The 12,592-nt window shown below is 42.6% G+C and overlaps 1 protein-coding gene across 5 annotated transcripts in view; it reads right to left on the reverse strand.

The window, feature by feature from the left end:
• The window catches only part of Arhgef7 (Rho guanine nucleotide exchange factor 7), a 106,046-nt gene that overhangs the window by 29,540 nt on the left and 63,914 nt on the right, over positions 1–12,592 (reverse strand). For all 5 annotated transcript variants that reach the window (XM_070002603.1, XM_070002604.1, XM_070002606.1 and 2 more), the window contains 4 exons: positions 11,920–12,008; positions 1,292–1,386; positions 791–886; positions 294–416 (listed from right to left, as the gene is read on the reverse strand). In XM_070002603.1, the coding sequence (XP_069858704.1) occupies positions 294–416; positions 791–886; positions 1,292–1,386; positions 11,920–12,008 (403 nt within the window). The remainder of the gene's footprint in view (positions 1–293; positions 417–790; positions 887–1,291; positions 1,387–11,919; positions 12,009–12,592) is intronic.

Consider the following 12,592-nt stretch of genomic DNA (forward strand, 5'->3'; position numbering starts at 1 on the left):
CCCAAGCATAGCTGTCTATCAGCTTTGGAAGCCAGGAAAAGCCTGATTCCCATGGGCTTACCTCAGAGGCTTCCCAGCCACCTACCAGAAACTCCAACTCTTCCACCAAACTCTAAAAGGGCCCTTTCTTTTTACAAACACATGAACCAGCATCTCAGAATTTTTACTAGACTTTCTCAAATATTAACTTTGAAGTGAAATTAAAATATTATCACTAGTACTAGAATCAGGTAATATCCAGCAACAGACAGCTGTCCACCTTCTCTGGTGCTCAAATGTCTCAGCAAACAAACCTGTGCTCTGTGAGGACGCTGACGGCAGATGGGTGGTTGGCACAGTAGGCGAGGTACAGGGTCCTCATCTGTGGCATAAGGCTCAGAAAACAGCCTCCAACTCTCTGCTGGGCCTCAGGAGACCTGGGGACATGGACAGAAGAGGCTGGGTGATTTGCCATTCACAGTTCTGAAGCTGGGTATGGGGTGTCAAGGTGTGTGGGATAAGCCTTTGTCTACTTCCAAGATGGTGGATCATAGCTGTGTCCCTACAACAGAGGTGGGAACAGCTCCTTGGTTCCCCTTCTGAAGGGTGCTAAACCCATTATGCAGGCTGCACTCTCAGAACATGATCACCAGTAGTTTCAAGCTCCTACCATCTGACTGGTGATTAAATCAAACTAATGCCCAGCCTCATTTATTTCTTTAGAAACATGAATTATAAAATGATGTTAAATGTGATCTTCTGATACCAATTGCCTCGATTTGAATTTACAAGCTTTTAGTATCTTACTTACTTGGTGCATTCTTCTAAAGACTGTACAAGTGTTTGTTGGAAAGAACATATTTCCTCTAGGTTTCCCATTAAATATGAAGTGTTTGTTGAACTTAACCTAGAACCAAGAAAAATAACATTGAAAATGTAACTGATCTGGTTTACAGTCTCATTGCCCATTCCCAAACTCCTACTAAATTCTTAATCCATCAAACATTGCTATGTCTAAGGCAAACTGGCATAAAGAGTTCAGCCCAGGGCTGGGAAGGTGGCTCAGTGGTACAGCGCTTGCCTTGCATGCATGAGGCCCTGGGTTCGATTCCTCAGCACCACATAAGCAAAAAGAAAAAAGCCAGAAGTGGCGCTGTGGCTCAGGTGGTAGAGTGCTAGCCTTGAGCTGAAGAGCTGAGGGACAGCACCCAGGCCCAGAGTTCAGGCCCCACGACTGGACCAAAAAAAAAAAAAAAGAGTTCAGCCCAGGGTGAGGACTACCTCAATCCGTGAATTCTATTGGCCAACTTACTTCTCGCTGGTCTGCAGGGGGCGCAGGTAGGTGGACAGCACAGTCTGCAGCTCTTTAGAATACTCATTTTCTGTTTCTAAGATATTCTGTAGCACCTACAATGAATGATGAGTGTTAGTTGACATTTCAGGTGGTATTCAACACCAAGATTTATAAAACTGGACAAATTCATCCTTATTCCATTTGTTTTGTTGCTCCTATAGAATATGAATGTGTTTAATGCTTACTAATCAGCCTAATAATAAATTCTCACGAAGGCAGACATCTGACATACAGACAGTCCCATACAGCTCATATATGCTTACAGTGAGTTAGAATAAAATGTCATTCTCAGACAATCAAGGCCGTCTTTTTTTTTTTGGGGGGGGGGGGGATGGTTACCCAGGGCCTAAGCACTATCCCTAGGCTTTTTCACTCAAGGCTAGCACACTACCACTTTAAGCTACAGTGCCACTTCCAGTGTTCTGGTGGTTAAGTGGAGAAAGGAGTCTCACAGACTTTCCTGTCTGGGCTGGCTTTGAACGGCAATCCTCAGATCTCACTCACCTAAGTAGCAAGGATTACAGGCATGAGCCACCAGCAACCAACTTCCAAGTTTTAGATTTTTAAAAAATTTAAAATAGGCACCCTTAGTAGTCCAACAACACTGATACATTAATGATTCTCTACAACACTATCTTATGCAAAAGAAGCCACCACAAAGTGCATAACCCCACCAGTTGAGTTCAAAGTAATCAGGCAACAAGTTGAGGTGGGGCAGGGCGCAGGCGAAAGGAGGCAGCGGTTAAGTTTCTGAGTCATAGAAAGGTTCTGTATTTGGGTAACTGTTAGATAAATACATTTGTCAAAGCTCACTCAACTATCCTTTTAAGCGCCTTCAAAGGAATTCTGGGAAGATGGAGGAACAGTTGACTGAAAAAGGTCAGAGTTCCATCTGACCGTACAGGTACAAGGCTTAGGAAGAGAAATCCAGCCCTAGAGAGGTCATGAGACAGTCTGGAAGTGGTCTTTGATGCCTGTTGGTGCCAATGTAGACGCACAGACACTTTGCAGTGGCCTGCGCGATGGTAAGGGATGGTCTGAAACCCAGGCACATGTGGGTAGTGGATCCTGACCAGGCACAAGGACCCAGCAGCCTACAGGGAAGCTGAGCACCCGCCCCCAGCCTGCAGGGACAAACTCAACGGAAGCTGGCTAGGGTCCAGCCACTGACCGCCATCTTGGTCACAGGGTTCACAGGGCTGAGCCTCAGACTGGGAATGAAGAGGATCCCCAGAAGAGAACTGGATGAGGAAAAAAAAAACCGACTACTTACTGAATTTCAGACTTGTTTTGTGTTCATGTGATATTTTTCAAGAGCCTCTGCTTGAGTGAGTGTGCACCAGCACCTGGCTCAGGTGACCTAGAGGTGGCTGCACTAGTGTTTAGGGACTGAGACTCATCACCCCTCATCTTTGTTTTCTTCAATGGAATAGACTGAATGATTTCTCTGATTTTCCTCTTTTACACTGATTCCTTGTCCTCTTTGCTGTCTTTTTCTCTTTCCTCTATAAATTTGTATCTTTTCCATACAGATGAACCCCAATCTTTTCAATTCATAGTTAAGCTTTTATATTGTTGTTCCCATCACCACTAACTCCATACCCACACTGCACAGCCTTTACAAACCCTGAACCCAGATGCATAAATCACAACGAAAGATTACAAAATTGACAAACAAATGCTAACAACACAGGATGTAAGAAGAGAAGCTAAAGAATCATTAAAGCAATGATGAGAGAAATAGGCAATGAGATAAAACAGGACTGTAAACAATTTTACAAAACACTGAAAGTTTACAAAAAGCAAGATGAAGAAAATACAGGACATGAAAGGCAGTATCAACATGAAGCAGAAACTGAAAACTTTCATGAAGAACATGAAACACAACTTCAATAAAGAGCTAGGAGGCATGAAGAGTTCTATCTCCCCATTACAAAACAGCTGAAAGCATAGGCAATAGGACAAAAAAAGTTGAAAAGAGAGTATCAGGACTTGAAGATAAAGCAGAGGAATTAGAACAAACTGTCAAAAGACATTAAAACAACAACAACAAACCCTCAGAACAAACGAAAGGACATTTAAAAACAAGAAAATTAGGCCAAAAGATCAAATCTACACATAATTGGAATAGAAAAGGGAGAAAAATTCAAAACTAAAGGCATTGAGAACCTATTCAACAAAATAGTAACAGAAAACTTCCCCCACCTCAAGAAAGAAAATCTCACCCATCTGACAGAAGTACATACAGAAGTGCAAGCAGAAAGGACCGAAGAAATACTCCTAGACACACTGTTGTATATACTCCAGTTTTAAAACAAGGAACTAATTTTAAAGGCAGCAAAATCAAAGAGGGACCTTTATTACAACAGAAAGAAGCTTAGAATAACTTTGAATGCACTTAAACCTTCTTTATCTTTGACTTACAAAAACACTTAGACCCCAACACAGTAATAGTGGGAGAATGAATAACAGTGGCCTCTGAATTAAATGACACAATAACCCAAATGGACAATACATATTCTCAGCAGCCCATGGAGTCTTCTCCAAAGTATACTCAGACATACAAGAAGCCTGAGTAAATACAATAGAACTGAGATATCTCTGTACCATATCTGATTACAATGGAATTAAATTAGAACTCAACAGCAAAAGATACTACAGAAAACACTCAAATACATGGAGACTGAACAACACACTTTTGAATAATAGGTGAGTCACTGAAGAAATAATGAAAAAAAACAGAAAGTTTCTATAATCAAAAAAGAAAAACACCTCTGGGATACAATAAAAGCTGTGTTGAAAGTTCATAGCTCTAAGCAAGTACATAAAGAAAACAAGGGTGAACAGTTCAAGTACCTCATGGTGCAAGTAACGCTTCACAGGAAAACACCAAACCCAAAACTACTAGATTAGGGCAGAAATCAATGAAGTAAGAGACTAAGAAAACTATGCACAGAATCAACGAAACAGCAAACTAGTTTTTTGAAAAACAGTAAGATTGACAAACCCTAGCCAATTTGACAGTGTGAGAAAGAGAGAGAGAGAGAGAGAGAGAGAGAGAGAGAGAGAGAGAGAGAGAGAGAGAGAGAGAGATCCAAATCCACAAAATTAGAGATGAAAAAAGAAACATCACATCCAATATCTGATAAATACAAAAGATTCTGAGGTGCTACTTTTAAAACCTATACTAAAATAAAATGAAAAATCTGGTCCATATGTATAAATTCCTAGAGACATAAGAGCTACCTTCTTGCTGTAGCAAGAAGATAGAAACCACTTAGACCTGTAACAAGCAATGAGACCAAAGAAGCAATAGTCTCCCAACAAGGAAGTCCAGGTCTCAATGGATTCATGGCTGAGTTCTATATGGACCTTTAAAGAGTAGCCAACACCAATACTCCCCCCCCAAACTGTTCCATGAAATAGAAATGAAAAAATCACTACTCTTCCCCAACCTCAACAAAGAGTCTCACCCATCTGACAGAGGCATACAGAACTGCAAGGAGACAAACCGAAGAAATACTCCTAGACACACCATTAAAGGCAGCAAAATCAAAGAGGAACCTTTATTACAATAGAAAGAATAGTGAAGTAGGTACCCAATGATAAAAGGTAACTATAGACCAATCTATCAGATGAACATAGATGCAAAGCTCCTTAATAAAGTATTTGCTAATAGAATTCAACAACTAATCAAAAACATTATTCATTACAATCCAAGTTGGATTTATGCCAGAGATGCAAGGCTAGTTTTATATATTTATTGTGCACCAATAATTTATACAGGGCTGGGAAGGTGGCTCAGTGGTAGAGCGCTTGCCTTGCATGCCTGAGGCCCTGGGTTCAATTCCTCAGCACCACATAAGCAAAAAGAAAAAAGTCAGAAGTGGCGCTGTGGCTCAAGTGGTAGAGTGCTAGCCTTGAACTGAAGACCTGAGGGACAGCGCCCAGGCCCAGAGTTCAGGCCCCACGACCAAACCCAAAACAAAAACAAAAAAATAATTAATACACCACATGACAAGAACCAAAGACAAGAATCACATGATCATCTCAATAGATGCAGAAAAGGCCTTGGACAAAAACTCAACATACATTTATGTTCAAATCTCTGAAGAAGCTAAAAATAGAAGGAACCTACCTCAAAATAGTAAAGGCTATATATGACAGACCTACAGCCAAGATCATACTTTTTTTGGTCAGTTGTGGAGCTTGAACTCAGGACCTGGGGCTATCCCTAAGCCTCTTTGTGCTCAAGGCTAGCACTCTACCACTTGAGCCACAGTGCCACTTCCAGATTTGAGTGGTTAATTGGAGATAAGCGTCTCAAGGGACTTTTCTGCCCAGGCGGGCTTTGAATGCCATCCTTGGATCCCAGTCTCCTGAGAAACTAGGATTACAGGTGTTGAGTCACTGGTGCCCAGCACCAATATCATACTTAATGATGAGAAATGTAAAACTTTCCTCTAGACAGAAAAAAGGCAGAAACAGAGATGTCCACTCTCTCTACTCCTTTTGAATACTGGAATTTCTACCCAGAGCAACAAGGCAAGAGAAAAACACAAAAGAATTCAAATAAGGAAAGAAGTCAAACTAAACTATCCCTATTTGTAGATGATATGATCCTGTATCTAAAGGAACCTAGAGATTCTATCCCCAAGCTCCAAGAGCCAAGAACCTTGAAAAAGTAGCACAATACAAAATCAACCCACAAAAATCAGTTATACCAACAACATGCAGATAGACAAGGAAATCAGGAAAACAATTCAATTTGCAATAGCCTTAAAATAAAAATTAGAAATAAACTTATCAATAAAGTGAAAGACCGCTATAGTGAAAACTATAAAAATCTGAGGAAAAAAACTGAAGTGACATCAGAAAATGGAAAGACCTCCCATGTTCATGGGCAGGTAGAATTAATATGGTGAAAATGGCTATCCTGCCAAAGGCCATCTACAAATCCAATGCAATCCCCATCAAAAGCCCAATGATGTTCTTCACCGAGATAGATAAAACAATCCAAAAATACATGCACAACAACAAAAGACTCCCAACAGCCAAAGCCGTTTTAGGGAAAAAAAAAAAAAAAAAAGCAATGTTGGTGGTATCATGATTTCAGACCTCAAACTCTACCACTGAGCTATACTAACAAAATAGTGGAATAGAAGACCCAGAAATAGAGCCATATACTTAAAGTCGTATGATACCTAACAAGAGAGCCAAAAACTTATGTTGGAAAAACAACAGTGTCTCCAATAACTGGACAAACTGGACACCCATATGTAGAAAACTAAAATTGGATCCCTGTTTGTCACCATGCACCAGTATCAACTCCAAGTGGTTAAAAGACCTCAACATCAGACCTTGAAACTTGGAAACTCCAGCAAGATGGAGTACGTAAAACATGAGTGAAAGCTTATAAGTAAAGGCAGGAGCTTTTGGAAAAGAACCCCACAGGGGCTCAGGAAATAGCAAGACTTCAACTAAAATGGATACAGTTACTAAACTAAAAAGATAGCCAACAGACTGGTAGAGGATCTTTACCAGCTATACATCTGACAAGTGCCTAATATCCAAATTATACAAGGAGCTCAAAAAATATCCTCTCACACAACTAACCCAATCAATAAACGGGCACAGCTTGATAGGAAATGTACTCATTATCCTACTCATGTAACTGTAACCCCTCTGTACAGTGTTTTTACAATAAAAAATGTATATGGAAAAAAATACCCCCCACACAACTAACCCAATCAATAAATGGGCACAGGAGCTAAAAAGAGACTTCTCAGAAAAAGAAGAGTGACAAATAGACACATGAGGAAAGGCTCATCATCCCTGGAAGGAAATGCAAATCAAAACAGCTGAGATTCTGTCTCATCCCAGTTAGACTGGCCAATTCTGTGCATTCTAGCAATGAATGCTGTTGAGGATATGGGGAAAAAACTCCATTGCACTGTTGGTAGGAATGTAAATTCGTACAACCAATCTGGAGGTTCCTCAAAAAAAAAAAAAAACTAAACAAAGCATTTCCCTATGATCCAGCCATACCACTCTTGGGCATACTCAGAACATTACAAGTCAAGATACCATAAAGACAGTAGCACATCCATGTTCCCTGCTGGTATGAAAACAGCCCACTGACATGCCATTACAACAGATGAGTGGATTAATAAATAGGGTACATATACACAATGGAATCTTACTAATCCATTAGAAAGAATAATAGGTCATTTTCAGGGAAATAGATGGACCTACAACAAATCACATTAAGTGAGATAGGCCAGGCACAGAGAGGCAAACAACGCATGTTTTCTCTCCTATGTGGAAGCTAGATCTAAAACACAACTAGACATGATAACATGTACAGGACTCAACACAAACTGATTAAGGTGAGTATACTTAAAGGAGGAATTCCATAGTATAACTCCTCTGAACTACTAAAGTACTGTGTATCAAAACAAGTACTAGGAAATGGAAGCATGTTATGGCGAAGGAAGGAAGGAAGGAAGGAAGGAAGGAAGGAAGGAAGGAAGGAATCTGAACTTATGACAGGAAGACAATGTACAGGAGTGATAAACACACCAAGAACATCCAGTTTCCTGTCCATCTGAACACAAGTTTCAACACTTCAGGGAAAGCCACTGGTGAGTAAACCTCAACTCCAGCTTCACGCATGGACATGATTACTTTCTGTCTGCAGAAGTCTATAAGCAGAGGAGAAGGCAATCAGTCACCAAGAAGTGAGACCTCCTAAGCAGCTACCCAGTGCACAGCCTGAAATGAACTCTGGTTTTGCCCTTGAATGGGTCAATTCATGGAGAGAATGGCTGGGGAGGGGGTGGGAGCCAGCAAGGGGAGGGATCATGAAGGGAGTTCATTCCTTTATGGGGAAATCTGGGTGCTGGGTCCATGATGACAATGCTCTCCTTCTAGAATATAAGCACTGGACTCAAGTGTCAGAGGCCTGGTGAACAGAGGACAGGCTGTGCTATAAGCCCAAGCACTAGAGACTATACTTTAAGCCAGACCTGATCCTTCAAAAATGGGAGGTGCAAGCAACCACCTGACCTCCAGCCAAGAAAAAAATACAACCTGTAACCGACATTTAAAGAAAGTTCCTTTACAATATTGTAAATAAGATTAAAAAGGGTAATTAAGTTTCATAGTTACAAATATTGCACACCTCCTTAGCAAAGCTGCCTAGCATGTACGTGAAAACATATAGAGCTGTTTCTTCAGACAAGCAATGTTTTCATGTGTAGAAGGAGGAAAAGATTCGCTGGAAAGCATCACTCAGTGATCCTAGCACTAAGCACACAGAAAGCTCCCTGGAGAGAGCACCAGAGGGGGCACAAAGCCACCACAACCACTGCTCCATCCAGACATATCCACTGCTAGGCTGCTTCATTTCTACTATTAGTAGTTTTACATACGACTTTCAAGCAGGTGTTCAAGACCACTTCCATATCGTTTCCCACCAAAAAAGGCACACACATGCAAGCAAGCACACAAACACAGCCTAAGGACTGGCCCACAGGCCTTGGTAGCCAGGCCCTCTAGGAAGCTTCCGCCCTCGGGACCCTGGCAGCCTCACTACCCTTCCTGACCCAAATGCACCTGCCATCACCTCTCCTCCCTTGGGTGCCTCCGACATATGCTGGCTGCTGCAGGACCCCATGCGGCCGCACAGCCTGGACACCAGTGCTCCCTCCCACCACAGCTGGGATCCACCCAAGAGAGGGGCAGGGCTTGGGCAGGAAGAGGTGGTGATGACCACAGTGCCGAAAAGGCCAAAGAACAGGGGTCAGCTAGTGTGGGCGGCCCTCAAGTCACGAGGCACAGAGAGCTCGTCCACTTACACAATGGGGCCTCACAGCCTGGTCCATAGCCTCAGCAAAACACACTACACACACATACACACAAACACACACACACACATGCGTGTGTGCACACCCCAACTCTATCAGCCTCAAAGCAGGAGGGCCTTGCTTTACAAATAACATCCTTAAGGGACACTCCACATCCCTGACTATACAAATATCTCACAGCCTTCATGGCAAGTGTGTTCTATGTGTTTACACACATACAATCTTGATTGACAAGGTGGGGGTAGAGGTCGGTGGTGGTGGAGCACTTGCCTCGCACATGTTGTTAGAATGGCTTCGGGTCCACAGGTGACATGCATCAGTGCCATATGTACAAAGAAGCCAGGCTGCAGGATGAGGTAGGTGCGGGAGCCAGCCAACCCTGGGCTTTAACCTGGCTTTACCTTACCGTCGGGGGATGAACAAGTTCCTCAGACCACTTCATCCTTTTACACAAAGGGGGGATGAACAAGTTCCTCAGACCACTTCATCCTTTTACACAAAGGAGTTCCCCTGGAATAGGACACTTACACAAGAACGTACATTCCTAATCTGAAAATATAGGGAGAAATCTACCACACCTAGCCAACCTCCCAACCCAAATGAGACTCCATCAAGAGCCACCTCTTCAGAGCATTGGCCAGAACATGACTTCCTAGGACAGCATGCCCTGAGTTAGCAGCTCCATGCTTCATTCACAAATTCGTCTCTTATAACTGCAAGATCTCCTGTAATTGCGAAATCTGAGCCAGTCTAGCAATTAGTTGTCTGAGCTTGGCCCTAGCTATTCAGGGCTGAGATACAGAGGATCACAGTTCAAAGCCAGACTGGGCAGAAGAGTCCATGAGACTCACTCTCCAAAATAACAGGCAAAAAGCAAGGCTAGAGGAAGGCTCAAATGGCAGAGCACCAGTCAGACAAACAAGCAGAGTGAGCCCTGAATTCAAACCCTAGTACTATCTAAAACAAGAAAGAGGAGGACCTGGTCCATACAAAGAAAGGAAGCAAAGGCTGCTGATGAGCAGTGGAGCACAAAGCACAGAAATGTGCTCACAAGAAGAGGACAGGAAGCTGTGGAGAGAAGGAAGTGCTCACAAGAGGACAGGAAACTGTGAAGAGAAGGAAGTGCTCTCAAGAAGAAGACAGGAAGCTGGGCGCTGGTGGCTCACACCTGTAACCCTAGCTACTCTGGAGGCTGAGATCTGAGGATTATGGTTCAAAGCCAGCCCAGGCAGGAAACTCCATGAGACTCTTATCTCCAATAAACCACGAGAAAACCGGAAGTGGTGTTGTGGCTCAAGCAGTAGAGCACTCGCCTTGAGCTGAAGAGCTGAGGGATAGTGCCCAAGCCCAGAGTTCAAGCCCCATGACCGACCAAAAAAAAAAAAAAAAAAAGGACAGGAAACTGTGGAGAGAAGGAAGTGGAAGTGCTCATAAGAAGCAGGACAGGAAGCTGTGAAGAGAATAACTGCTCACAAGAAGAGGACAGGAAGCTGTGGAGAGAAGGAAGCGCTGATGGCAAGGCAGGAGATCAGACAAGAGGCCATCTTATCCACACATTCACCTAGGCGGACATGGACCACAGTCCTGCCAGGCTCCTAGTACCCTGGACAGTGCTTAAGGGAAGGCTGGATCCACAGATAAAAGGCACAAGGCTCAGTAAGAAGCAATTTGGCAAGAGTCCTATTCAAATCTGCTACCACACTTCTCATCACTTAATAAAGGTATAGAGGTACAGAAGTGAAACACTCACTTAAGCCAGCTGCCATTATGTCAAAAATGCAAATATAAATCTTTGCCCCTCCTGCTCACGAATAAAAAACCAAGGGGGCGCAAAACAAATGCACATTTCCAAAGAATTCAAAACAAACATTTAGCAAGTTTATACTAACAACTTAAAATTTTTTTAATTTTCAACTCTCTAAGTATATGTAATTGCTTAGGTACAGAGAAGATGTGTGTATGTATATGTGTGTATGTGTATACATATATATATAATTACCACAGCTATTTAATAATTATATTATTACCATAGTTATTGTTAATCTCATAAACTGGTTATATTACGTTTTAAAATGCAGCCAGCTTCAGGATGCAGAAACGCCAGTCTTCACCATGTATAAAGGTCAGACATGCTGGGCATGGGTGGCTCATGCCTATAATCCTAACTACTCAGGAGGCTGAGATCTGAGGATCATGGTTCAAAGCCAGCCTGGGCTAGAAAGGCTGTGAGACTCTTATTTCCAATAAACTACTCAGAGAAAGCTGGAGTGGCACTGTGGCTCAAGTAGAAGACCACTAGTCCTTAGTAAAAGCAGCCCAGGACCTGAGTTCAAGCCCTAGGACTCCCCCCACCATTCCCCCCCACCCCCCCACCCCCGGAACTGCCAAAAAAAAAAAAGTTCAGTCATTAATTCCATGCTATCAACACATAACAAAGACTACTGATCTAAAGTACTTACAATCCATTCTCAATGCTAATATAATGGTTTTAAAATCACATTCACATCTTAAAATTACATGTCAAGGCACAGTTCCAAACACACAAGGTCACCACAAAAACTAGTTCTAGCTCATAGAGACCAGATGGGGACGCTGGAGACCATGGATGCTGCATTTCCATAGAAAAGCCTCCTCACAGGACACAGGACAGGGTGCATCCACAGGAAGGCCCTCCTCACAGGACACAGGACATGATTTGGGAAAACGCCCTCTACTCACCACATTGTAATAGCTCTTGTTGATGGCAGTTGTGTCAAACCCTTTGGGAGGGCTCTTCAATGATCCTGATTTGGGTGACACAGGCTTTTCTGAAATAGAAACAAGTTTTATTGATCAACACCACCAGAAATGGCAAAACAGCCTCCCTACACTATGGCTACTCATCCTCCAGTCTCAACCAAAACCACCAGCCTGGGAAGGCAGGAGAGGACCTGCAATGGACTCTGGCTGAGCTCAGGAACCCAGCCTCTGCCTGCAACTCTGTACTCAATGTCCACCCTGTGCTCCTGACTTCAAGTCAGGAGGCCTGAGACATTACTGCTCAGGAATGCAGCCATTCAGCCACATGTATAGCTCCATATTGTCATAATACAGCACACTACCAAACATAACTGGAGAAAAATGCTGACAAATATGTAATACTAAGACACTGAGATCCACTGTTCTGAACTACAGAGATTCTGAGTGTTCGATACAAAGGCTTTCTCTAAATCAGTGGGAGAATGATGAAAGGTTGATAACAATTCATACTATTTATAAACTTCTTTGTTAAATGGCAACTTCTGTACAACTACTTAAAGATAATCTTTAAAAAATAAAGAAATAAGCAAACACAAAGACCTGAGTAGGGTAGGGATAAGGCTTGAGATAACATAACCATCACACACAGGAG

This window comes from Dipodomys merriami, unplaced genomic scaffold, assembly GCF_024711535.1.
Source record: "Dipodomys merriami isolate MVZ:Mamm:240054 unplaced genomic scaffold, mDipMer1.0.p SCAF_6, whole genome shotgun sequence".
Classification (NCBI taxonomy): domain Eukaryota; kingdom Metazoa; phylum Chordata; class Mammalia; order Rodentia; family Heteromyidae; genus Dipodomys; species Dipodomys merriami.